Here is a 26928-nt window from a genome sequence, read left to right as displayed (position 1 = left end):
TGCTGCCCCTACCAGATGGGTTAAATTCAGAGGATGCATGACAAATATGTGCACCTTTACCTTTATGAAACTGTGTAGGAGAAATGGAAGATTTAGCGACATGCCTTTTTTAATTCAGACAAAACAGAGGGCCTAGCACTCCGAGACAACAGTGACAGCAGTCATACCGAGCAAAACTGCAGGGGTTGTTTTGAAATCATGTTTTACTTTGTATTTGTTTTATCTTGCTGATAAGATGGATATTTGATAGATTTTCCGTAAGTAGAAAAGAATATATTTAGATCGTTCTTTAGCTTCAGATTTTTAATCATTAGGTCGAAATATTACCATATGATTATCTTGACATTTTGACTTGGCTTGGTGTGTTCAGTTATTTAGGTGGCGAGTAGAGCTGAACTTGAGCTCCATGCAGAGTGCATTTGGAAAGCAATGTAATGACAGTAAAATCCCAGTTTAATTTGACTGAGTGCATCCTGGTTACATGAGACCCGCCTGAGTGTGCACTGGTGGTGAGTGTCTGCTCTTAGATCTGTGCAGCACATCAAAGCCGGACTGTGACATTTCTGCAGTAGACGTCACAGTGCGGGAGAAGTAAGGAGTAAATTTAGTACTGCAGGCACGGCACATCCAAAAAGCACTGTGCTTTGAATGGCAGTTTGGACCCATATAACATATGACATATTACATTTAATAATAAAAAATATTATGGATATTTCTGGACATTTTTACAGGCACAGTCAAAACAGCAAAGAGTCAGTTTCTACTATCAGCTTTGGGAAATCTTGATGAAAGCTATCTCCTTGCTGTATTTTGAGCTTAAGGAGAGTCATTAAATGCATGTGTTGATTATTTAAAGTTGTTGTTGGGTTGTAGAAATTGTAAGTAGGTGACTTTGGTTGGGGAGGGGGGGGGGGGGGGGGGGGGCTTTGGTTTGGTTAACAAGCCTATTTACAACCATGTTATTGTGCCTTGCAATGGAAGAAGCTGATTTTGCTTTTACAGTAGGCTCCGTTCTGCTTTTATTGGCTGGTTTACAGCAAGTTTACCAGTGTTAGTGTTTTTGTGATGATATGGTGGTTTCCACTATTCACATTTAACAGAAATTAAACGTTTTAGAGAAGATGAGGGCTACAAAGGTGCCTTCTAGACCTCTGTCGAGGGTTTTTGTAGTAGTACAGCTTTTGTGAGACTTCAGATATGTCTGAGTGAAGCAAGTGATGAGTGGATTCATAGAAAAACACAAGGGAAAGTGCTAAGCAGCAGCAGGCTCATGCCTGAAGAGAACATTTCTCTCCCCCCCCACTCCCCCCCCACACACACACACTTCATCCTTCCCCATACTTCAATATAATGATCCAGGGACCAGAGCCAGGAAAAGAGGGAAAAAAACATGCAGATCAGCTTATGCTCCTGATCAATATCTAATTACAGCAGTGTTCCTTCTTAAAGGTACAACATGTTAGCTTAGAAAATAAGCATGGCATCTGCTTTGCTATGAAGCTGCAGGTAAAGGGACTGAAGATATGAGGTCTACAGGAGATTCAGAGACTGCTTCCCAGGTGTAAGAAGAATGAGCTGATAGTGTCTGCCTTTTAGTACACAGTGTGTCTCTTTGGAATTAAGTCACAACACAGTGTTTTTAGTAAAAGCTGTGCCTACATTTATATTTAGAGCCTTTTTTAGATGGGTTTAGGATCACAGTGGAAAGTCTTTTAGCAGCTGTTGGAAAAGAAATAATAATTAATAATAATGAATAAAGTGCAAAGTTTTATTCAACTTTAACGCCTCCACCTATTCCCCATCTAAATCGATCCCTTTCACTGTGCTGAAGACTGAAGAGATTTGTATACTGACCAAAGATCTTGTCTATGGAGGCGTTGGAGGGAAGAGTGCAGTTGAAGATTGAGAACTGTCTCTTTAGTCTCTGTGGAATGTCATTCCGCCCTCCTCCTGGGTGGATCATAGCTGCCAGGAACTGGATGTCCACGATATTAGTAAACTCTCCTGGTTTCTCCAGGTTAAAGAAGCCCTTCTGCTCCATCAGCTGTCGTACAATCTCATTCGTGACCTTAAGAAAAAGAGCAAATGAGTGGCATGAGCTTGTTTCTCTGACTGCAATCAAAGCTTATTGAGAAAAGAACATCATCCTTGGCTTCTGGTTTCACAAAATTTAACAAAAGGACAAAAGTATTAGGACACCAGCTTATTTATTGTTTCTTCTAAAATCAAAGGTCTTAAAGCTGTCTCAACTGTCCAGGGAAAACGTTCTACTAGGTTGTACAGCATTGCTGCGAGGATCCGATTGCATTTAGTCAAAAAAGCGGTAGAGAGGTCAGGTTCTTGGATGATCACCAGCCCACATCTCCATATCCATAACTCATTCTAAAAGTAACAGATGGAGCACAATCATTCCAGAAAACACAGTTGCACTGTTACTTAGCTTGTTGTTGGGGGGGCATTTTTACATATTTTATAGTATTGTTTTGGGCCATCTGATGTAGTAATACAGGCTTCATCTAAAGTAGTAATATTAAATCAATAAAAACTGAAACTGGGGGAAATAAAAACTTTTTTAAGGAATTTAGGAAGTTTACAAATCTTATTTGTTGTAAAAAAACTCTCCTCAAGCTAAACCACTCTGACACTGACCTACAGCCACAAACCAGTCAAAATCTCATTTCATGGAGCGGCATAACCAGTATGAGGTCGGGTTCACGGGAGGACCGCTGCAGCTCATTAATCCAATAAATGCTTTTAACTGTGATTCACAGCCTTATATTTATATTCTTGGTCATGGTTTGTTTTCTACACTGTGTGAAGTTTAATAAATGTCAGTCACAGTATTTCTAAATGCTGCCTCACTAGGATAGGACCTGATGTTCTCCTGAGTTTGAGTACTGTGTGAATCTGCAGGGTCAAAACAATAAACCCTGTCACTTTTCACAGACAGATTTATTTCAAATATTATATGGTAGCTACTGGAACTACAGGAAAGGTGAAAGTACAAACAAACATCCTAAATCTCCACCTGCAGAAGTATTACCCTGATGGCCATCAATTTATATACTACTGCATACCTGGTCACCCCACTCATTGATGACGGGCATGTTAATGTCATCGATAAAGACAGACATCTTCTTCCCTGCTGGAGGCCCGTATGTAGTTCCCATTCGCTTGTCCACGTAGCTCTCCACAGAGCGCTGGAAAAAACCCAAAAAGCATAAAAACGCCACACAGACACTAATAAACGATGGCTCCACTTGACAGCTGCCCAGAAATTAGTCCTCTCCGAAGGGACCCTTACTAGCAGAGCGGTCAATGAAAAGGCAGCCTGTCAGAAAAAAAGCTTTCCTCTGTTAAATCAGTCGCAACACCTGTGCAAGAGGACTGCTCAATACTCCCCACACAATCAATATGTAATGCCCATCTGCAATTCTGAGACTTACCATTTGAAGGTCGTCATGTAATCATTAGCAATCACGGACCTTAGTGACTGCTTCTTAAATACCATTTACAAAAAGAGGAACTTGACCAAAATGGTTCATTTCTAATCCAAACTGTAGTTCCAAACAAAACACTGGAAGACAAACGGTAGAAAGAGAGACAAGAACCTGGAACATGAAGGGTGTTGTGGCTGAGGAAAAGTTGAGGCTCTTAGCAGTGTGGGACTCCGGGTCACATTTGGACAGGTAGCCTTTAATGATGACGGTTTTGGCAGTGCCTTGCTCGCCAATCAAAAGCACAGCCTGAAAGACATAAGCAGAAGATGTGATTTCATGAGAACTTTTTTGAAATATCCTGGTCTAGTCATTGGGCCGCACTCAAGAACCCGTCGAATGAATAGGCCTAGATTGCTACTTTCAGAATTAAATATGCAAATAAATCTAAGAATTATGTTAAGAGTATCCTATTTAACAAGTTCACCTGTTTGTGGATGTTTACTCAGTGTGCTCAAAAAAGGCATGAAGAGTACAACTGTGTGTGTTATTACTTTAGTCAGACTGTGACTATCAGAAATACTGCAGAATTCCAGGTAATTCCAAAGGGGTCACATGATAATTAACATTGCAGTTTTATGTTTGGCCAAAGATCTTTCTCCATGTCTTTATTTTTGAAATTGAGGAAATGTTTTATTTGTATTTTATTTCTTTTTCCATCGCCTGGAATCAGAATCGGAGTTGTGTGCAAAAAGTCTGTAATTAGACAACCCTGATTGAGTCTATGGAGTGCTGAGAAAAGGAGAAGGTTAAGACATAAATGGAGATAAATTCAACAGATGGAAGTGAGATTTCAGAATAATTTATGAAATCTAATAAAAGTGACAGTGAATGCTGCGATTAATACAGTTCTTTTTCAATGGGCCTTTTTATTTCATCTATTTTCTGAGCATTAAAGACTGAAAGTAGACACATTTTGGCAGGACACCCAGATTTGTCTTTTAAGCACACTTCAGGACGACAGGGGCTTTTCAATGGTTTTAATGGTCATTAAAATGCAGTTCTGCAGTTACCTTGCCCTGTTTGGCAACGGTCTGGATGAGGAAGTCTGTGCGAACGTTGTCCACATTAGGCACCAGTATAGAGCTGTACTCCGGTGTGAGGTCCGCTGGGTAGATGTACTCCTCCACATGAGAGCTCCAGTGGACCCACTGACCTGAAAACCACAAATGACATCTGATGATCAAACCAGGAGCTAAAGTTAACAGCCAGCAGACTATGTACCTCGGGGACAAACACAAAATAAAAATACAGATCAATGCTAGGTCAGACGTCTAAGGACAATTTGACAAACACTTGGCCTCTCTCAGGGGCAAAAAAACCTATTGCACTCTAGGGATGCAAGAAATGACTAATGTGACAGTCGAACAATCTATTGATTACGCAAAAAAATAATCAATTATAAGGATTATAAATCACTCAATTACCAAATAACTAAACCATGTTTTTCATTAATGAGTTTCCCATAATTTTCTGCAATTTTTCAGGCAAAACGGAAACAATGTGAGACAGTAATTTTAGCTTTCAGTCTGAAAGTATTTCAAGTCAAGTCAAGTCAAGTCAAGTGGGTTTATTGTCATTTCAACTACATACAGAGTACACAGTAAAACGAAACAACGTTCCTCCAGGACCATGGTGCAACATAGACAGTGCATACAAGACACAAGTGCAACACAAACAAACAAGTGCGGACAGACAACACAGTACAGACAGAGGATAATAAATAATGACTGTAGTGTGCAAGTTGTGCAATGTGCGATAAATAGAGTCCAGTGAGGTAGTAAAGTTATTAGTGCAAATGCTTGTGCAAAAAATGCTTCCCATGTTATCTGGGATAAATGGTTGGAAAGAGAGAGAGAGAGGGAGAGTGTACATGTACCAGAAAGATATCAGTTCAGAAGTTGAGTTGTGTTGAGGAGTCTGATGGCTTGGGGGAAGAAGGTATTGCAGAGTCTGGTCGTGTTGGACCGGATGCTGCGGTACCTTCTTCCTGATGGCAGGAGGGAGAACAGTCTGTGTGAAGGGTGGGTGGAGTCATCCACAATGCTGGTTGCTTTGCGGATGCAGCGGGTGGTGTAAATGTCCATGACGGAGGGGAGAGAGATTCCGATGATCTTCTCAGCTGTCCTCACAATGCGTTGGAGGGACTTGCGGTCAGAGGCTGTGCAGGTCCCAAACCAGGCAGTGATGCAGCTGCTTAGGATGCTCTCTATGGTTCCCCTATAGAAGAGGGTGAGGATGGGTGGAGGGAGACGGGCCTTTCTCAGCTTCCGGAGGAAGTAGAGACGCTGTTGGGCTTTCTTGGCTGTAGAGCTGGTGTTCAGGGACCAGGTGAGGTTCTCCGCTAGGTGGACACCAAGGAACTTGGTGCTCTTGACGATCTCCACAGAGGAGCCGTTGATGTTAAGCGGAGAGTGGTCCGGTCTTGATTTCCTGAAGTCAACAACCATTTCCTTGGTCTTCTCTACATTCCAGTGAAGGTTGTTGACTGTACACCAGTCTGTCAGCTGCTGCACCTCCTCTCTGTATGCTGACTCGTCGCCTTTGCTGATGAGACCAAGCACAGTTGTATCATCGGCGAACTTTATGATGCTGTTAGAACTGTGTTTCGCAACACAGTCATGAGTCAGCAGGGTGAACAGCAGAGGACTCAGTACACTGCCCTGAGGTGCCCCAGTGTTCATGGTGATGGTGCTGGAGCTGCTGTCCCCGAACCGGACTAACTGGGGCCTTCCTGTCAGAAAGTCCAGGATCCAGTTGCAGAGGGGGGTGTTGAGGCCCAGCAGGCTTAACTTCCTCGTGAGGTTCTGTGGGATGATGGTGTTGAATGCTGAACTGAAGTCTATGAACAGCATTCTGACGTAGGTGTCCTTCTCCAGGTGGGTAAGGGAGAGATGAAGGGTGGTGGTGATGGCATCGTCCGTGGAGCGGTTGGGACGATATGCAAATTGCAGGGGGTCCAATGAAGAGGGCAGTTGGTTCTTGATGTTCCTCATGACTAACCTCTCGAAGCACTTCATGATGATGGGCGTGAGAGCTACGGGACGGTAGTCATTGAGGCAGGACACCGTGGACTTCTTCGGCACGGGGACGATGGTGGTGGTCTTGAGGCACGTTGGGACAGTGGAGCTGCGCAGGGAGACGTTGAAGATGTCCGTGAGAACATTTGTCAACTGGTCTGCACACTCTCTGAGCACTCTGCCGGGGATGTTGTCTGGTCCTGCAGCTTTTCGTGGGTTGACTCTGCGCAGAGTTTTCCTCACGTCCACTGCAGTCAGGCACAACACCTGCTCGTCCGGCTTGGGTGTGGTCTTTCTCACCAACGTGTTGTTCTGTGCCTCAAACCGTGCATAAAAGACGTTCAGGGCATCGGGGAGGAAGGCATCACTGTCACAGGACGGTGGCATTGTCCTGTAGTTTGTGATTTCCTGGATGCCCTGCCACATGCGCCGTGTGTCACCGGTGTCCTTAAAGTGGTTGTGGATTCTCTGGGCGTGTGCGCGCTTTGCCTCTCGGATGGCTCGTGACAATTTGGCTCTTGCTTTCCTTAGGGCCGCCTTGTCACCCACTCTGAAGGCTGAGTCGCGGGTCCTCAGTAGCGCACGCACCTCAGGAGTCATCCACGGCTTCTGATTTGGGCGTGTGGTGATGGTCTTGGAGACAGTGACATCATCAATACACTTACTGATGTAGCCAGTGACTGATGCTGTGTACTCCTCCAAGTTAACAGAGTCGCCTTCTGTGTTACTGCTGACTTTTTTCACACGGTCTGGCCGGAGCTGTGTCAAAACCTGCTCTGCTTGCAAGCTGATTGGCTCATTTTAGTAAAAGGAGGGACTTTATCCATAAACAACTTCTGTTCCTTTGACAACCAGTCTCCTCATATATAACGTCTATGGGTTGACTTCCTTGAAGATTCCTCAGCTTGTGTCTATAGGAGACTCCCACACCTCACACTAACAGAACTCTGCTCTCCACTCATACCACCAGAGTGATGTCTCTGCAGATGAGTAGCTGTGTTGCCGTCTGGCTCTGTAATGGTTTTACCCACACACTCCGTCAAATGACAGACAGGGAATTATCACTGTAAGAAGTAACAGCAGTAGTAAAACCGTATTCTGCACTGTTATGGTTAAACTTTGGCTTTTAATTCACAGTCCATGTACATCCAGAACTGTTACTAGTCAGCAAGAGAAGCATGTGTGATGATGTCACCAAGGAATTGAGTGGTTGTACCCCATTACACTTAGCTGTGCATTGTCCAGCACCCACATTATATCTCGTCCACAGCAGTCTTGAGTTCAGAAACTGGCCAATAACGAACGATATAGCTGATAAACTTCACTGCAACAGATGCACCCCTGGTCAAAACATCTGTTACTGTGAATAACTAAGCTAGTAAAAGATGACCGGTTTAGAAAAAGGGTATAAAGCTGACAAAAAGATGACACTTTTTTATATATATATATGTTTCACGCAAGAGAACTTCTTGGTAGGTAGATTATTGACCTGTTTTGCTGCACTGCTCTGTTGAGGTATATCCACATATTTTTGATGATGTGTAGGTCGGAGGGCCATGCCGGGTGGCTTCTATAGCTGGGTAATGATCATAAGCACACCTCAAAATTCTATAGCTATTTTTTTTACAAACCATGTGAAGTTTGCTTGCAGAATTTGCAAGTATTTAATGGAATCCATTCTTCCCTCTTCCAGTGAACTACTGAACCCTAAGCCACTGACTGTTTTGGGCTTGGAGCACAAGCCCAAAACATGACTGATTCACCCCATGCTTAACAGACGGAGTAAGGTAAGGTCCTTTCATGAAATGAAATGCTCATAGCCAGCAGGTGAAGTACAAGCTAGGGGCTTCTGAAGTGGACTGTGAGCATTTAAGATCAGTCTAGCAAAGGTTCGGCTGCGCAAATGTCCTCTTAAGAAAAAACCTAGAATCTGAGAATGAGGCAAGGTCCCAAAGGAGCAGAAGTTTTCCTCTGACAAAGGCTGAAAAGTCCCAATACTCAGTCCTCCGCATGTACTCTGAATTCCAGATCAGTCTAAGAACAGCACTATTTCCCTGTAAACACAGACGACCTGTCTTACTCCCACGGGTCTCCAAAGCATCAACTCGAAACATAGCTGAACCACTTCTCACCACACTCTCCTCCGAGAAGTACAGCTTTTCTCACTTTCTTTCCTTCTCTACTGGCAGGTTCTGTCTGTGTCAGGGGTGAAAAGAGTACTGAAAATCCCAACCCAAGTCGGAATACTGCTACTGTCGCAATAATACACTTAATTACAGGTATAATAAAGAAAGGGCCCGGGTGAGAGTAAATGAACTGTTTACTAAAAACATGCAAGTAATTACTTCCACTTACTTTAAGTTAAGATTTGTCATACCAAGATTAGGTCTAATGCTCAAGAATTCAACAGCTTTTGGGCTCCCTAAGGAAATCTATTAATTTAATGATCTATATCCACCTAAGCTAATCTTTAAGTTTGATTTGAGAAAGTCTTTCTTGGGATGGATTCCACAGAATGAAAATCTGGGTAATGTTGACAAGATTGCAAAGGCAATTCCTTCCGATTTCCCAGGTGCTCTGAAATCCCATACTGTGAAATTGTCATTCGATCACCTCCCAAAAGTGTTTTATTAGATTCGGATTGAGTGAATTGGAAGACAACTGAAGGACAATGGACGCAACAATGATTTCAATGTGAGATGACTCTTGGATTGTGACAAGGTGCATTATGATGCTGGAAATATTGGGGTTATTGAGGGATGAGCATAGACAGCAAGAGACTCAAATCGGCTGTGGCATTCATGTGATGCAGATACCATCTGTGTACCTCAGGAGAAATCGAGATTAATCAGATCAGACTACGTTTCTCCAGTCTTCAACTGTCCAGGTGAGTCAGAGCTCACTACAGCCTCAGCTTTCTGTTCTTGGCTGCAAGAAGTGGAACCCAATGTGGTCTTCTGCTGAAGTAGCTCATCAACCAAGACTGAAGTGCTGTCTAATAAGAGCTGCTTTTCTGCTCACCACAATTGTACAGAGTGATTCTCTGAGTTACAGTAACCTTCCTATCAGCTCAAACCAGTCTCCATTCTCCGCTGACCTGTCTCGTCAGCAAAGCGTTTTCGTCTGCAGAACTACCGCACACTGGATGTGATTTCTTTATTGCTCCATTTTGAGTAAACTCACAGGAAAACCTGTCAGGCACTCATAATCATGCCACACTCATAGATCATATTTTCCCCCCACAATCTGAAGTGAATGGCTACTCGAGCATTCGGTTAAATATTTAAGGTGACAGTATTCGAATACTGAAATCAAGTTATGTTAATCATAATTAGGCAGAGAATTCAACTTAAGCCTAACAATGTTTTCATAGGACTGTAATAAAGGGACTGGTTTGCCTGTACTCACAAGTGAATTCACAAGTAAGCAGTATATTGCAATTTACCACCACAGAACATGACATACGTGTCTGTAAGGGCATGGCTGGGAAGATTGAGATCCGCTAATTTAGCCTCACTACTCTAGCTAATGTTAACTTGGTCCCAGAAACACTGAGAATACTCTTTATTTCTCCGACAAACATCTATTGGCACATCATCCGCTGAGGAGAAAACAACTTCTCATCAGCACCCAACATACTGGTTAGCTAGCACATTAGTCCTTCTGAAGAGTGAGCCTCCATTACTCAGCTAAAACGACAACCTACCAATTTCCCTTTGCCTATTTTTTAAATTATTAATAAGGTTATCCAGATATCATTAACTCTTACAGTAGCAAGAGCATGAGTAGTCTGTCTGAGTATGCCTATGCACTAACCTCAGCCAGTGATGACCACACTGCCCCAAATGAAGCTACTCGAACCAACAGACCTTCATGAGCAGCAAACTGCACATGTCATGAGCTTCTCCTTCCTGCACTCTCAAAAATAAAGGAACTTCGAATGGTTCTGTGAGCAATGCCATTCATAATGTGTGAAAAACATTTAACATCAAGTGAAGGTTCTTTTACAAGGTTTTTCTTCACACATCTCTATTATAAACATGGTTCTTTACGGAACCAAAAGTGTTTCTCTTCTGGAATCAATTAAGAACCTTTATTTTTGAGAGTGCAGGAGGAGACACTCATGATATGCAAGGAAAATGTCTATTCAAGTGCTGTAATGAGAACAGGAGCGATGCATTACTGCTCCTGCCTCATAACTGAATAGGTATAGTAAGTCATGGACACTCAGCTAATCGAGCAGCCATGGACTAATCTTCTAAACTCACAAACTCGCAAGTTTTTTTATTTTTTTTTAGAACTTCCAGCAGACGTATTGCTTATAGAACACTGCGACAAAGTGAGAGAAGGAGGAGAGGGGGGCAGGGGGTGAGATGATTTATATGGTTTTTCAACTAAAACTCAATAGAGAGAAAAAGCATATGATAATATGCGAAGATAATCCCTCAAGCTGTTATTTTGTGATGAGTTATTCAGCAGAGCATAAAATAGACAGAAAGGGGAGGGGGTGCAGAAGGCAGACAGAGAGTGACAGATATTCAGAGTTAGATGGTGACAAATAAAGAGAGAGCAAGAGAGAGAGAGTGTGCGAGGGGGAATGAAAGATCGAGAGCATGTGGCAAGAGAGAACAAGAAAGGAACAGAGAAAAACAGTGAGTGTATATGTGTGTGTGTCTATGGCAAGGACCTTCGTTGGTGACGTGGTAGTCGAACATGGTGTCCTCGCTGTGGGGAGGGATGTCAGGCAGGTCCAGATGGATGTTGTCATGGTGACGGAGCCAGCGTTCCATCTTCTTTCGATCGTCCTGCTCCAGGAGGGCCCCAACACTCCACATGAGGGCGAAGACATACAGGCGCTCCATGTGCTCCCGGGACACCTCACCGCCCTGGTCCTGCACGGGCACAAACACACACACATGTGCACACTGTCACGGCAGTCAACCCTCATTCACTGAAGCCAGTAAAGACACTGAAAAGTACCAGTCAAAAGTTTGGGTCACACCAGGTTGAATGCTCTGTTGGATAAAGGGTTACGTTTATACTGTTCTATATATTTCTCCAGGACTAAGGACTAATTCTGTGAGGTTTCTTTTCCTAGAGAGTCTTTGTACTTTTCCTCCACCTGTTCATATAACCTTGAGATTGTTTTGGGACAGTGGAGGTGACGCCACCACCCATAGCAATCTGTCACCTCTATTCAGTAAACCTGACTTTCATCTCAAAGTGCAGTCCAGCTGTCTACTGTCTACTGGCGACTCCACATGTCAACAGTACGTTTTGCAGACTCTTACAGGGGCTGTTAACTGGATATTAGTAACATGCTAAAATTTGATGATCCTAAAGTTTTGTGACTTGATAGTGATTAAGCCAGTATGGTGACTGATGGTGATGTAGCCACACCAGTGTAAACAAGTCAACAGCAGGATTTGTTGTTTTTTTTTTAAGCTTTTGTTGTCGGGCAGAAGTCAGACTTTTGTATGAGATACTTAGCTACACCTGTAAAGTTGCTGTTAACCAGGAGGAGGGACTATGATAGTGTTGTTGGCCAGCTATTTAAAGTATAGGGCATCCAGGGAATCCAGGGAACAGCTCCATAACAACAAGCTGTTGTTCTTCATAGCTTAGTTTAACTTGTGAGAAATGGCAAAACTGAAAAAAATCTTTTATAAAAGGAAACAATAACTGAACTAAAGAGGCTTTCAGAGGCTTTGACTGTGGGAGTTGGTAGCAACTAAACAGCAACTAAACATTTACCCTAATTCTGAAACACAGGAAGGCAATAAATTGACACCTCCTTTAATGAATGAAGGGAACCACTAAATTTACCATGGCATTTACAGACGAGGATTAGGAGCGGTTTTACCAGAGGTTTCACTGTTTCATTGAAATCTGGCACTTCCGCTCTTTTTCCTAGACTGCATGTGTGGGTATCGATTCATGACCCATGTTGTCCTACAAAAGAAATTGCACGTTTTGATCTGTTTGGGTTGAGTATTATGACAAACATGGCAACAGCAGTTGCTTGACTATCACTTGACTATCTTCATAAGCACATTAATACAGAATGGCTTTGAACAAGGCCAGTAAGATAAAAATAAGCAGCTATACACTGAGAAGAGATAATGCAGCTGCTGTGTTATGATTAAAAAACTGTAACTTAAAAAAAAAAAAATTGTCTCACTTTTTTCTCAATTTCTTTGACGTTGCTTATTAATATGATTTATCAGTTTTTTTTTATCAGTCTTTTACCAAATTGCACTTCATTTATTGATTCATTTATTAGATCCCATGATTTTGGTTTAGATTTGATTTAATTTGAACAGATGCTTAACTCTGAGGACTGGTCATTTTTTTAATGCATGACCTTATTAACATGTCGATTTTGACCATTACTGACTTGTTCACGTATGAAAATTACTATGGTGGTTTATATAGTGACAGATATTAACTGAGAATTCTGTTGGCAGTAAGCAAAAAAGCAACAGCATGGATAGAAACGGTAGGATAAACCAATGTACTAGAAAAAGTTACTACTGGCTGATAAATAGAGAAAATAGACAATATATGACACCACAGAAACAAAACATGAAACAAAGAAATGTACAAAATAGTGGTAAAAAGACTAGGTAAATATTGTGCCGCACATTTTGCTTGGCGTAGCTCAGAGCTGTATTAATCTGGCCCATGTAGATCTAAAAGTCTACAGTTAAATTCTTCACGGGTTAAGGCTAGTCTGTGCTACCTCCGAATCACATGAAGCCAGTCACTGCATCTTTTTTGAAGCACTGCTAAACACAACGTCATTGGACAGCTGAACACGCTTGGAGGAGAACACCAACTGTCAGTTCTGTCACATCAGCTAACAGACGTCCAACACTGGTTATCACGGCACCGGGTGATGAGGAGAGAGGGAGGGTCATCCTACTCACCCAGAGAAAGTGAGGCCAATTATGCTCTCTGGGACTCGGATGGCATCACTGGGGATGAAACTGTGGGCCTCTCTGCTAGCTACCATTAACATTATGCAAGCATTTCAATGACAAACGGAGCAGTGGAGATGACTTTGCTACATTCACATATTTTAAAGTTAAAATATGTGAATCTCATATTGGAGAGGCTGTTTTGGCTGTGCAGCACCAGCTGTGTTGCAGATTACCCTCAATGTTTCCAAATAAGAAGCAGAGAGGAAAAACAGTACCCCCTTTCCCACCCCCACAACAGACCAAGCAAACCAAACCCCCCGAGACTCAGACAGCATCAGTGTGACGGATGAGTCCAACATCTGCTCTGCTCCACTCATCCGCAGACAGCAAATAATGATCATGTCAGATGAAGGGCACTTACTCATCCTGCTGTAACGCTACACTGGAAATCTATCCGCTCTTCTAGCCCACAACACACACACACGCACACTTTTAACTTTACTCTCAACAGAGTGTGTGAGAGCCGCTAACAATGCATCTCGTACTTTCTCTGTAGTTTTATGCTCCTTCACGAGCCCACGCTGGGGAAGCAGCCTTCATCACCTGCGCCCCCAAACTGCCTCTTTACTCGAGCTCATAGTTAACTGTATTTTTTATTAGAATCCTTTGAATTCCATTATTTTTAATTACTATTCTATTTTTCTTTTGTATATTTCATTTTCTCTCTTATTTGCCTTGGTTTGAGTGGCCCGACCTGCTGGAAGATTGCCTGCTGAGGTCCCCTCTACCTGCGTCAGACCAGCTGCCACCTACCAGTACAACCAGCAGGCCCCGCCTCCACCACCACCACCCATGCCAGACCAGCGGCACACCCTCCTACCGCTGCTACCTGTTTAGTGACATAATGACCAGGTTAAAACCTAAATGGACTCTTAACTATCTGCCACTATTAATATCACCAACTATCATTACTCTGACCATCACTGCCATGACTATATAAGGTTACACTACACCATGAATATTATATTATGATTATGATCAGAGCAGTTCAACAGTATAGATGGTTTGGTAATTTTTATCATTAATGTTTGAATAGTTCTGACCAGAGGAGGATGGGTCGGGTCCCCCTTGTGAGTCTTGGTTCCTCCCAAGGTTTCTTCCTCCAGCTCTGAGGGAGTTTTGCTTTGCCACTGTCGCCGTTGGTTTGCTCACTGGGGGTCTTTGATCCTTCATGTCTTCTTATGTTATTTAATTTTTTTCTGTTTTTTAATAATTACTGATTATGTAAAGCTGCTTTGTGACGACAACAGTTGTAAAAAGCTATACAAATAAATTTGACTTGACTTGACTTGACCTGTCCTGTCTATTATTGTTATTATTGATTGGATCATGTGCATTTTCATTTTTCATTATTTTTAACAATTAATATTTGTTAGTTACTTAATATATATATATATATATATATATATATATATATATATATATATATATATATATATATATATATATATGATATTTAACTTTGTACTGTTAAGCTGCATCCTTGATGTATGCAAGTAGTAGTAAGTAAACAGTAGTAGTATTAGCAGGTAGGGCTAAGCAAGGATGTGTCAAGTGGTAAAGGGGCCAGTATGTAGAAGTACAAGGTAGGTGTGTATAGCAAAGTGGATGGTGAATGTACATAACTATTCCAGCCAAGAGTAGCTACTTGTGTGGGTATTCAGAAACCATCATTTATTCCATTAGTCCTTTGGGCTTTCATGCTGCTATAGCTTCTCAGACACTGACCCCAGGGGTCATCTGTGCATTATATCAAAACCCAGGAGTGCTAGCAAAAGGTGACAGATTCAATTCTACTGAGCCACAGGACATAACAGGCATTCCTCTCATTCCTATCACAGCTGAACGGGTCCGGGCGCTCTGCCAATGACGATCGAGAGGCGACGAGGCTTCATAACGCGCGGCCTTCCAAGCAAAATGCTTTATGACTGTCAATGTGAAGGACAATGCGTGACATTTAGCAGGAGACAGTTGTCTCGATCGCATTCACGAACTTCAAGGAAAGAAAAAAAAATGACACAAGGAAATGAATGTCTATGACGGTAAAATATAAAGAGCGGTCGAGGAGAGATTTCCAACAGACAGATTCTCCCAGATCGAGCTCAACTCGTGTCTGCGGCCTGCCATTCACACCAGATTATCAATCTGAAAGCATTTGCGATGAACGTCATGCTCGCTAGATAACTAGCTGCCTCTGCGGAATCCAATGCTGCAGAGGCAGAATGCAGTACTGCTGCAGTGTAAACTGAAAAGTCTTCTTAAGCATGTCGTTCAACCAGATGTTATGTGCAGTAATTATAAAATAAGCATCTCGTTATAACCAGAAAATTATTTTCAGGGATGCACCGATCTGACTTTTTCTGTTCGGATACCAATACCCATACATAACCTTTATGTATCGACCGATACCGTTCCCATAGTTTATGTTGAATTAATGAACCATATACCTCACAATGTGGGAAGGACGATGAACTAGGGTTGGGCAATATGGGGAAAAACAATATAGTCATTTTTCATAATACACAACATTTATCACAATATGTGTAATTACAGACTAAATATATCAGTATCATCAGATTCTTAAAAACTACTAATCAGATACTCTCCTACTGAATACAGTGATTTTTATTCAACATCCGCTTCATTTCATCACTGTTGGTAATGAAACTTAGCAGCTGATCAGTGTTTATTAAACACTAACAATATCCTCGCTATGCTTAGAAAAGCATATTGTGTATCACAATAATAAAATTTATCACAATGCAATAAATAAAAATTGTCAAAAATTGGCTTTATTGGAACGTAGGCTATTACTTATTCAAAAGCTTTCTAAGTAGTCTAAGCTGCTCATTTAAGAATAAAGCAACATCTGCATACATCTAAGTGTAAAACGCTGAGTTTCATGGACTGTTTGCAGCGTCAAAATACTGATAAATATACCATCTATGCAGCTCAGTAACTCTAAGGGTATTTTCACACTTGTCCCGAATACATAACTCGCACGGGGGAGGGGCTCATTATCGCACAACCCCACATACGGCGCTGGGAGCGCATAGCTTTCACACCTGCAGCGGACCACACCAGGGACTGCTTGAAGCGACCACGGATTTCAGGAGAACAAGAGATTCTCGGTTCTCTGGATCACTCCTGGGCTCGAAAACCGCTTTCTACACTTGACCACTTGACTTGCTGGTGTTGGGAGTAACAGAAAGGCGAATTGAGAGACCGGTTCTGCTGTGTCTGGACTCGTAGCTGGCTATCTAGGCTTCGATAAGTTAGCTAAACACCACAGAACAGACTGTGTTCCGGCTAAGTGAGGCTCAAATCTCACATGCTTAGAGGATAAAGCCTCATACCTGAGAGCACAAAGTCAAGTGAACGATCTTAGGAGTGTTTTCAACTGTTTTCAGGCACATTGAGGGAACTGCTACGCCTTTGCTGTGTCTTTCAGTCGATCTCAGCATGGCTAAACTTGCAACTACGGTGGGCTTTTATTGTATTTTTTTACTCTGCCTGTTTTCAGAGCGTGAAAGCACCAATCAGTGAGCTTCCACAGCGCCCCCACTCTGTGTCTTTCTTAAATGTATGAGGGAATCTTATGTGGCTGTGTACTGGACAGAAATCTGACACATTAGATACATTGTAATTTTTAAATACTGTCCTCATTCTGAGATACCACGATATACGGTTTTACCGTTAGCCTGGCCAAGCCCCTACTCCATTTAGCTTGGCACACACCTTGTATTGGGGCAGTGGTGGCCCATTGGTGGGCTATTGATGACAGGGTAGTGGGTTCGATACCCGGGCTTGGCAAGCTGCCACTGTTGGACACTTGAGCAAGGCCATTCACCTTCTCTGCTCACCAGCTGCTAGAGTTGTGTGTGTGTGTGTGTGTGTGTGCGCTCACTTCCCCTAGTTCACTAGTGTGTTCACTGCCACAGATGGGTAAAATGCAGAGGACACATTTTGCTGTACATAGTACAGTGACAAATGCGTGCAGCTTTACCTTTACCTTTATTGTCTCAAGCATCTTCTAGAGAAAACTCCTGGGAAGTTTTTCCAACAATCAAACTTTTTTTTTTTACACATAAAAGCTTTGTTTTGAAAACGAGCTCATACATCAACTTCACTATTTCTATTTGCTGTGGAAACAAATTCAGTATTAAATCCTCAGCTTGGAGCTTGAAATGTCTTAAAATTAATATGAAAAACATCCCTTCAATCAGTTTCCAAACTTTTGACTGGAACAGCATGTAATTGCTTGGTTCACCTATAAAAGCAAAGGCATGGGTTATGAGGTTTAAGCTCGTTTAGCTTTTTAAATGAGCTTTATCTGCCTGCCGTGCATAGAGAGAACCATTTATTTAGCAGAGTTTAGCTGGAACAGGTGCAGGTAATCTCACACTGGGTCACACTCGCGCGGCTATGCACCATAATTCATAACTCGTTATTCAGCTGCGGGACTGACTTCTGCTGCGAAACTGCATGGACATCAGACTGTGGTTAGGTACCTTGGGCTGGATGAGGCCTTGCAGCATGTTGATGCACTGCATGATGACAAAGGCTTCCAACATGTCCATCTTGAAGTCCAGAGACTGGACGCTGAAGCGGTAGAGCTCGGGGAAAGAGCGGGAGAAAAGATCACGCAGCACCTCGGATTCCTGCGCAGAACGCTTCATCAGCCAGCCCTAAACACAGACACACACACACATCATTATACCTCATTGTCCAAAAGTCTGGTGTTTCCAAAATGGCAAATTAACAGAAGAAGGAAAAATTTAACCTGCAATGGAAGTCAATGTAAAAAAGACTTTAGAGTCATTCTGTTGGTTAGGATGAATTTGAACTTTGACTATGAGCCAGGTCTTCTCATCCAACATCATAAATGCCCTTTCGTCTACATTGGGGGTAATTCCATACTAATACCCATGATTTACATATATGTGGTGGTCAGGTATCCACATACATCTGGCCTTATGGTGTACACATTAGCACTGACATCAACATCATGGCAATATTGAGCATTCAGCGATTACTTTGAACGTCCTGTCAGTGATCATGATTGACTACAGCTGCTATCTTCTCATGGTCAACGTAAACAAAAGTCTTTGATAGCAATCACTGGATTAACCAACACAACAGTACAATGAGAAACGTCTGAAAGAAGACCCACACTGTCACCCTCAGCAGAGGAAATGCTTTGGATGCTGCCTTCCAAGACAAGAAGGCCCTGCTCTATAATTAACATCTTCATGCATAAGGAAAGTTTGCAGCTGAACCAATCAAAAAAAAAAAAGGCCTTCTAGAGGAAAGGTTTATGTTCAGATGACACAAAGATTGAGCCACAATGATGGAGTAAAAGTGAGGTACGCTGCACCAGCTGTTCAGAATGGTGGTGGTAATATCATACTCATGGTTTGTTGGTACACTGCAAAGCTGTATAATGAGAACATTTTGCTGAAGAACGGTTCAAGCTAATTTTTGAAAGCTGAATACTACCGTCTCATTTATGTCCGTGATGAGTGTGGGCAAACTTCCGAATACAGCTGTATTAGCAGTAGCGATACCGTAACCCGTTGCTGATATATATAGCCAAAGGTGTCAAAAGTATTTACATTCATTACTCAGGTAGAAGTTACTTGGGTTTAAAAAGACTTCTATAGACGCATAGAAGCATCACCTCAAATAAAAGTGTAAAAGTACTGGTTTCAAGTATGAAAGTAAAAGTAATGGAAGGACAACAAATGCCAAAAGCTTAGGCCGCACCACAGGGGCCTATAGTGCACTACCTCACCTCCCCCAAAACATTTTTTTAAAAGTCATACTGACGATGATAATGTTCTATTAAAATGTTCATGTTGAAAAATGTTGGGCTGCACTAGACTGCCTGTTTCAGCTGCAGATCTGCCCATTGAAAATGAATGCTTTTCAGTAATATCAGATCTATTAAAGGAGCGTTTCTGTGTATTGGTGCAAAAAGTCAAACTTCAGAGGCGTGTGATCAATAAGCTTCACTGGAATGTAAATGTGGGGCTTAGTCGGGACGTTTCTTGAGGCTCTGCCACAGACGTCTTCATACTAGACTACATACGTCTGCTGTGTGCTTGCTGGAGTGTAAAGTCACATGTGCAGGTGCGATGGATCGCTCACAAACCAATAGGGTGTCAGAAGGGTATCTGCTTATACTTCTCATTCAACCACAATCAAATTCACGGATGGAGCGATTTATCTAGATAGGGTTTTATTTTTTTGAACGAAATTGGGGTAACGAGGCTATTTTTAAAAGGTAAGGAGTAGAAGTAAAAAGTCTGAAGGCTGAAAAAGAATTACTCCAGTAAAGTATAGATAACCAAAATTCCTACTTAAGTAAGGTAAAGTATTTATACATATACATTACCTGACACCTCTGTATATAACATGAATCATAAATCTGATGCAATCTGATTTAGGGTTAAGGTCATCTGGTTCCCACTTTAGTTCCCCTACCAAATCAGAACATGCTGTCTTGAAAAAGTAGGAAAACAAACACACACACACACACACATACACATGTATCTGTACATGCGCAAAGGCATGGATGAATTTACCACATTTTCACACCACAGATATAGTACACAGTACTGCACAGCTGATTTTGATATGTAACTCCATATAGAAACACACACACACACACACACTGATAGACTGTCAGTACATCTGATCTGAGACACATCTGTCTACAGAGAGCGAGAGATGTGAAGATATGGCAGGAGATGTGTGGTATATCTGAACAAAGGCCAACAGACAGGCTGGAAATTTCCATCTTTCTCTCTGACGTTATTAAAATCGCAGCTGCATTTCAAAGACGTGCACTTTACACACACCATGTCTGTCCCGTCCCATTGTTCTCTCTCTCTCTCTCTCTCACGCTCTCTCGCCCGACCGTTTGAACACTGGAAGACAAACTTTGAAGTCGTGTCTCGAGAAACGCCTTGAGGAGTTTTAGTCTTCATTAATGTGGGGGTGAAGAAAAGAAAGAGCGTCACCCTCCACATCTCTCTATTTCTCGCTCTCTCGCGCGCGTGTCTCGAACACATACACACACACACACACATTAGCCTCCTACCGGCAGTCTGCCAGTTGCACTGTACTTCCACATAAATGAGTGGAGTAGGCGAAGCTTTAGCTCCTGCTGTCTCTGTTCTTTCACACTGAGTCCATAAAGTGTGTTTTTGCAGACAGAGAGAAAGACGGACCACACTGAGCAGTGATGCTGGCCTGAGCACTTCGACACAACTTTCCATTTGAAAAAGTGGAGAAAACATGGAAAGCTACATGCGCTTTCATCTGAACTGCAGCTCTCTAAAGTCCGATGAGAGAGATTCTCCAGGGTTTACTGTGGCACGATTCTGACCCGGAGTCTGACACCTGACCTAATCCCACCCAGTAGGAGGCCAATTACTTTCATACACTCTTCAGTGTTTCACTGTTTCTACACATCCACTGTGTCAGGAGTGCTGAATCCCAGATGATTCAACACATAGATGAGTAATACAACTGTAAGCTACCTTTTCTCCCGTATTTCACTTCTTAATAAACTCATTTCTATTGTCTTCATTACTTAATTATACAAGCAGATTAATTACACCATCAATTAGTCAATTAGAAGTGGTTTTGACCAGAGGAGGATGGGTCCCTTCTTAGTTCCTCTCAATGCTTCTTCCGCCAGATCTAAAGGCCAGCCCTAAAGGCCAGTCCAGTACTCTAATGCTGGCAGCTGTCTGTGGCTCACTGGTCAAACACCATCCAACAAAACAGCAGATCCTCATTATTAGACCTGTAGGTTTTAGGCCATATTCAGATAGAATTACATTTACATAGGGTCCGGGGTTAATTCCCTCTTTCGCAGGGGCTCCGCAGTGAGTTTATTCCTGGCTGGATAAATCACGTCTGTGCTTTTCTCTGTAGTCCTCTGAGAAAATGACAGGCTGATTTACCTACTGTAAGTGATCCCAGTGATCACCTGATCATTTCAGACCTGCCCAAATTCACATCTGTGCATTTTTCCAGGCAGTCACCTCACATTGGACAAAAGGGTATTTGGCTGTGGCTGTGTGCTGTATTTAGTCTCTGAGCGCATGTATCAGGTAAGCTTCACCTCATACAAGATGGCAAAACTCCAGTAATAGGACTGCATATTCCCAGCGGAGCGTCTTTTCCGAGTTTTTGGATTTTAATGGCAATAAGTATATCCTCTCTGTTCAAAACGATGCCATTATTGGTGTCTTAGCTTAACAAAACAACAATATAACCAGCAGAATCAGTGAGCAGTTTGCTATGGTAACCAGGAAAAAGTCAGCCGAGATTCAGTGGACGTGCAGCTGTCTGTTCGAAGTCATGGATACCTGTCCAAACATCATTAAACACATACGAACACGAATTCAACATGTGGAATTCATCAGATGAAGCAAACAGCCGAAGCACAGCTACCCAACATCCATGTTTGTTCGTGCTCGTCTGGTCAGTTTGCTCTGGCCTTAAGGGGGTTTCTTCCTGCCACTGTCATCATCCTTGGTTTGCTCACTTAGGGTTCCTTGTTCTATTGCTTTCGTTTCTTGGTGTCTTGTGTCCGGATTTCTGTAAAAGCTGCTTTGCGTCACCAGGCTGCAAAAACGCTTAAGTTTGCTTTGACCTGACATGACATTTTGCAGGAGCAAATCATACTGTATCTGTGTTACTTAGCCTAAAACAGCCAGTCTGTAAAACCAGAGGACACATATACTGTGTTCAAATCAACACTATCTGTATTGTCTCAGAGAACGCTCACTAAATGTGCTGAAATTCTGTCATTTTCAACAGTAGCAGGTGAGAATGACTGAACTGGGGAGAATATTGAGGGACAAACTGTATTTTTAGCCCTATTTACATGATAAAATTCCTGGAAATTCTTCCTTACAAAGTGATACTATTGCCATCCAGATCGGCCATGTCTGTGTTTTTCTCCCTCGTCCACTCAGAATATATGCAGCCGTTTTTAGACCGAATTAGTTACTGTTTTTCACTGGATCCACATCCACTCGCCACTCGCTGATACTCATCTCTGTGCTCTTTCAGGCACGTTACCTGACATTGGAACAAATGTTTGTTGGAGCATTTATTCTCTGAGCATGTGAAAAAGTTGGGACACCCCATGAATAAATGAACATTTGACCTCCATAAACCTAAAAAATATTTTCAAGGTAAAATGTCAAATGTAATGTATAAAAAAAATACAACTTTCCTATAAGGAGCACGCCCACATTTATTACTACTTAAAAAAAACTACAATTAGAATCAGCTGCAGATGATTAGAACATGGTTAGAGAGGATTTTGAGAGGTCAGAGAGGTCTTTTTAAACCTCAGACATTTAGTTTGAATGTTGAAGTGAGTGTTTTCACTGTAGCGAGATCCAAAGAGCTCTATGAGGCCTCCAGAAAGAAGGCTGTAGATGTATAGGAGTCTGTGAATGGATTTAAAAAGATCACTTAAAACTAAATGGCCAGGCCACCCTAGCAAGTTCAGCTAAAGATCAGACCACAGGATGTGTAAAGCAGGCTCTGATAAGCCTGAAATGTCATCAACAGTTGTCACAAAAAAGTATCTACCATCAGAAAGAGGCTTCACATGTTAGCTTTTGATGGGAGGAGCTTATGAAGTATTATTTTATTAAAAAAAAAAAAAAAAAAAAAAAAAAAAAAAAAAAAAAATATATATATATATATATATATATATATATATATATATATATTAACACCACAAACACTTTACTTTGTCCACCCCTGCTCTAGTAGTCATACTGTCCCTCTCACCTCCAGAATCGGACTCCAGTTAAGCACCGAAGAGCTCATGAAGACCATGCCGTTGCGGGAGACGGTCGCTGGGGAGGCGTTGTCAATGTTGTGCGGTTCAAAGACAATCTTGCAGTTGGGAGCCATGGGAATGCGGTCGCCATTGGCCAGTGTCAGCGTGCGGTTGTCATCCAGCACTGAGTTCAGGTTTTCGATCCATATGGCATCAACAGGCCCATCCAGAACGATCCAAATGTGCTCACCTGGGATGAATGTTCAGATAAAACCCATAAAGTGTTCATTTTTGTGGCGCTGGGTTTTGTTTTTTGTTTTTTTACACACATATTTTATAGCTCAAACAGTGCAGAAGATGAAAAACGCATGAAATGAGCTAACGTACAGTGTATGTATAACGCAAAAGCACCAATTTACATCAAACTCTGGATATTACAGCCCCCAATTTGCTCTGTGATTAAAACTGCATATTTATCCTGCAACAGTCTCATCCTTTGAATTCATATCTTCATCATTTCCCCCGCAGCTGTACAGACTCTCGATGGTACATCTGTCTGATGTAAGCATATGCACTGATGTAAGAGTAGTCTCTGGGTACAGCTCAATACATTTCTGCACAAGTCCCTCCTTTCCAAATGACTGATTCTGTTTGAAGCTCCATATATCTTTCTGTTTTTTCCGGCTTCAGGGAAAGACGCATCATAAAACACAGCTTCAGTGTTTTGCTGGTTTATGAACAACTTTGGGAACCATCAGCAATCTAATATAGACTAACCGCTAGCCAAGCAGTGCTGGCGTACAGCGCCGGCAGTAAAACAAACTGGAGCGCTGATACGCTGTTTAAAGTTTTTAATAAGCACAAAACAGAAAACAACTACCAAAACCTACCAGGCATTAATGCTTCAAATGCCTTTATCTTTTGTCTAAATGGCTTCTTCTTTGTACTCTACAGCCAATATCAAATTAAATTAACAATCTATGATATTATAGCAACCACCTAGCACCTTCTCACAAGCCAATCTTCCCTTTCTAGCTCTTCTCTCACGCCAACATTCCCCTTCTAGCTGTTCTCTCACGCCAACCCTCCGCTTCTAGCGCTTCTCTCACGCCAACGTTCCCCTTCTAGCTCTTCTCTCAAGCCAACGTTTCGCTTCTAGCTCTTCTCTCCAGCCAGCTTTCTTCTTTCAGATCGTCTCTCCAGACAGATTTCCCCATTCTAGCTCTTCTCGCATGCAAACCTTCCCCTTCTAGCTCTTCTCTCACGCCAACATTCCCCTTCTAGCTGTTCTTTCACGCCAACATTGCCCTTCTAGCTGTTCTCTCACACCAATGTTCCCCTTCTAGCTTTTCTCTCAACCCAACCTTCCGCTTCTAGCTCTTCTCTCACTCCAATGTTCCCCTTCTAGCTCTTTTCTCAAGCCAACGCTTCGCTTCTAGCTCTTCTCTCACGCCAACGTTTCGTTTCTAGCTCTTCTCTCCAGCCAGCTTTCTTCTTCCAGCTCGTCTCTCCAGACAGATTTCCCCTTCTAGCTCTTCTCGCACGCAAACCTTCCCCTTCTAGCTCTTCTCTCATGCCAACATTCCCCTTCTAGCTGTTCTCTCACGCCAACATTGCCCTTCTAGCTGTTCTCTCACACTAACGTTACCCTTCTAGCTCTTTTCTCAAGCCCAACGTTCACCTTCTAGCTCTTCTCTCAAGCCAACGTTCCCCTTCTAGCTCTTCTCTCAAGCCAACCTTTCCCTTTCTAGCTCTTCTCTCCAACCAGCTTTATCTTTCTAGCTCTTCTCTCAAGCCAGCGTTTCCCTTTTAGCTCTTCTCTCAAGCCAAGTTTCCCTCTTTAGCATGTCTCTGAAGCCAACTTTCTAGCTCTTCTTTTAAGCTAACATGTCCCTTCTATCTCTTCTCCCAAGCCAACTTTCTCTTTCTAGCTCTTCTCTTAAGCCAGCGTTTCTCTCTTTAGCTAATCTCTCCAGCCAGTTTTCCCCTTTTATCTCTTCTCTCCAGCCAACCTTCCCCTTCTAGCTCTTCTCTCAAACCAACTTTCCCCTTCTAGCTCTTCTATCAAACCAACTTTCCCCTTCTAGCTCTTCTATCAAGCTTAAAAGTCCAGCCAACGTTCCCCTTCTAGCTCTCCTTTCCAGCCTAAAGGTCCAGCCAACTTTCCCCTTCTAGCTTTTCTCTTAAGAAAGCTTTCCCCTGTCTAGGTCTTCTTGCCTAGAGTGCTCTTGTCTGGCCTATGAAAATCAGTAAGATTCCTGTGTACCTTTTTTGGCTCTCAGGGTCTTTCTCCAAAGTGTGGAGAAAATACCATCGGTCCAGTCATTGGTCGCAACGTCCAGCCTGCCAAACATCTGGGAAGCAGTAATGGCTTTGGGATTCATTCGCATCTCTCTATGAGGCTGGCCACAGTCTACAAACACACACCACACACACACACACGTCAGTATGCATCAACGTATATACTGTATCAAAAGCAAAGGTTCATCTGCATGTAATCATGCACTGGCTGTATCTCACCCGTCATGGCCTTCATCAGTGTGTGGATACAGGTGGTTTTGCCTGCTCCGCTAGGTCCGAGTGCCATCATTCCGTGACGCACTCTCTGAGTCTCAAACAGCTGGATCACCTTCAGCCTCCAAGGAGGGTGATTTATGAGACCAGCTCCTGTGACCTGAGTCATGAGGAGCACACACACACACACACACATATGCTAGAGTTACGGATTACCTACCGATGCTTGGATTATGAGCAAACTGGTGTTTCTATGTGGGTATCTACAACATTAAGGTTAGGTTTAGGTTTAAGATTAGGCCTAGGTTTTAAGAAGAGATAAACTCTGAATAATAAAGGTCCTACGGTGGGTTCTTTGAGCGACTGTTCTACACACTTACATCTCTTTTACAAAAATAGTTATTTATGGAACCAAAAATGGGCCTTCTGTGAACACTTAAATGAACAGTAAAGAGAAAAGGGACAATTGTACATATATACAGTGTATATTAAGACCGCATGAGGGCCCATAAATAGCCTTTTATGGACGTGATGCAAATAAGTCAAAACTGTTGAGTTTCACACTACAAGTGGAAGCACAGTAGGTGCTATTCTGCCCCATCTAGTCTTCATTCAGGGATGTTATCCTTGAAAAATGGCATTTTACATCTTAAAAGATATTTCAGGGTGCATCACAGACACACACACACAGATTGCGAATAAACTAACAAGCACTGCTGCTACAGGATTTTGAGTCTTCACGCTCTTCACACCCTGTGATATGTTGGGACGTTACAAGGGAGTGTCTGGTAGTTGTCTGGGCGACTGTAATGCATCATGGTTGTTGATTTAAAAAAAAAATAAAGTTCACTGAGAGCTCAATGGGAATACATATGTGAAGGTAGAAGACAAGGTGGGTATCTGTAAAGTATCTAGAGTGGAGTATCAAAATAGAGTGTTATCGAGTGCATTCCTTTCTTTGTGGCCTGTTTACTGCTAAATCCTTGCCATGGCACAAAACACTGTCATGTTTTCCATCATTCTGAGAACATTTGGTATGTTCATATGCTAACTGAGAAACTCAGGGGACTGAGAATCCAAATGTAATTTCTTAA

The 26928-nt window shown here is 42.4% G+C and overlaps 1 protein-coding gene across 1 annotated transcript in view; it reads right to left on the bottom strand.

The window, feature by feature from the left end:
• dnah5 (dynein, axonemal, heavy chain 5) overlaps positions 1 to 26928 on the bottom strand; it is a 143052-nt gene that overhangs the window by 55351 nt on the left and 60773 nt on the right. The window contains exons 41-49 of the mRNA XM_072680201.1: positions 25841 to 25994; positions 25587 to 25733; positions 23329 to 23570; positions 18012 to 18188; positions 11205 to 11409; positions 4511 to 4653; positions 3612 to 3746; positions 3078 to 3200; positions 1855 to 2068 (exon numbers count right to left, since the gene is read on the bottom strand). Of these exons, the coding sequence (XP_072536302.1) occupies positions 1855 to 2068; positions 3078 to 3200; positions 3612 to 3746; positions 4511 to 4653; positions 11205 to 11409; positions 18012 to 18188; positions 23329 to 23570; positions 25587 to 25733; positions 25841 to 25994 (1540 nt within the window). The remainder of the gene's footprint in view (positions 1 to 1854; positions 2069 to 3077; positions 3201 to 3611; positions 3747 to 4510; positions 4654 to 11204; positions 11410 to 18011; positions 18189 to 23328; positions 23571 to 25586; positions 25734 to 25840; positions 25995 to 26928) is intronic.

The sequence above is a fragment of the Salminus brasiliensis genome, chromosome 5 (genome assembly GCF_030463535.1).
Source record: "Salminus brasiliensis chromosome 5, fSalBra1.hap2, whole genome shotgun sequence".
NCBI classification, from domain to species: domain Eukaryota; kingdom Metazoa; phylum Chordata; class Actinopteri; order Characiformes; family Bryconidae; genus Salminus; species Salminus brasiliensis.
This window is presented reverse-complemented; position numbering and strand designations above follow the sequence as displayed.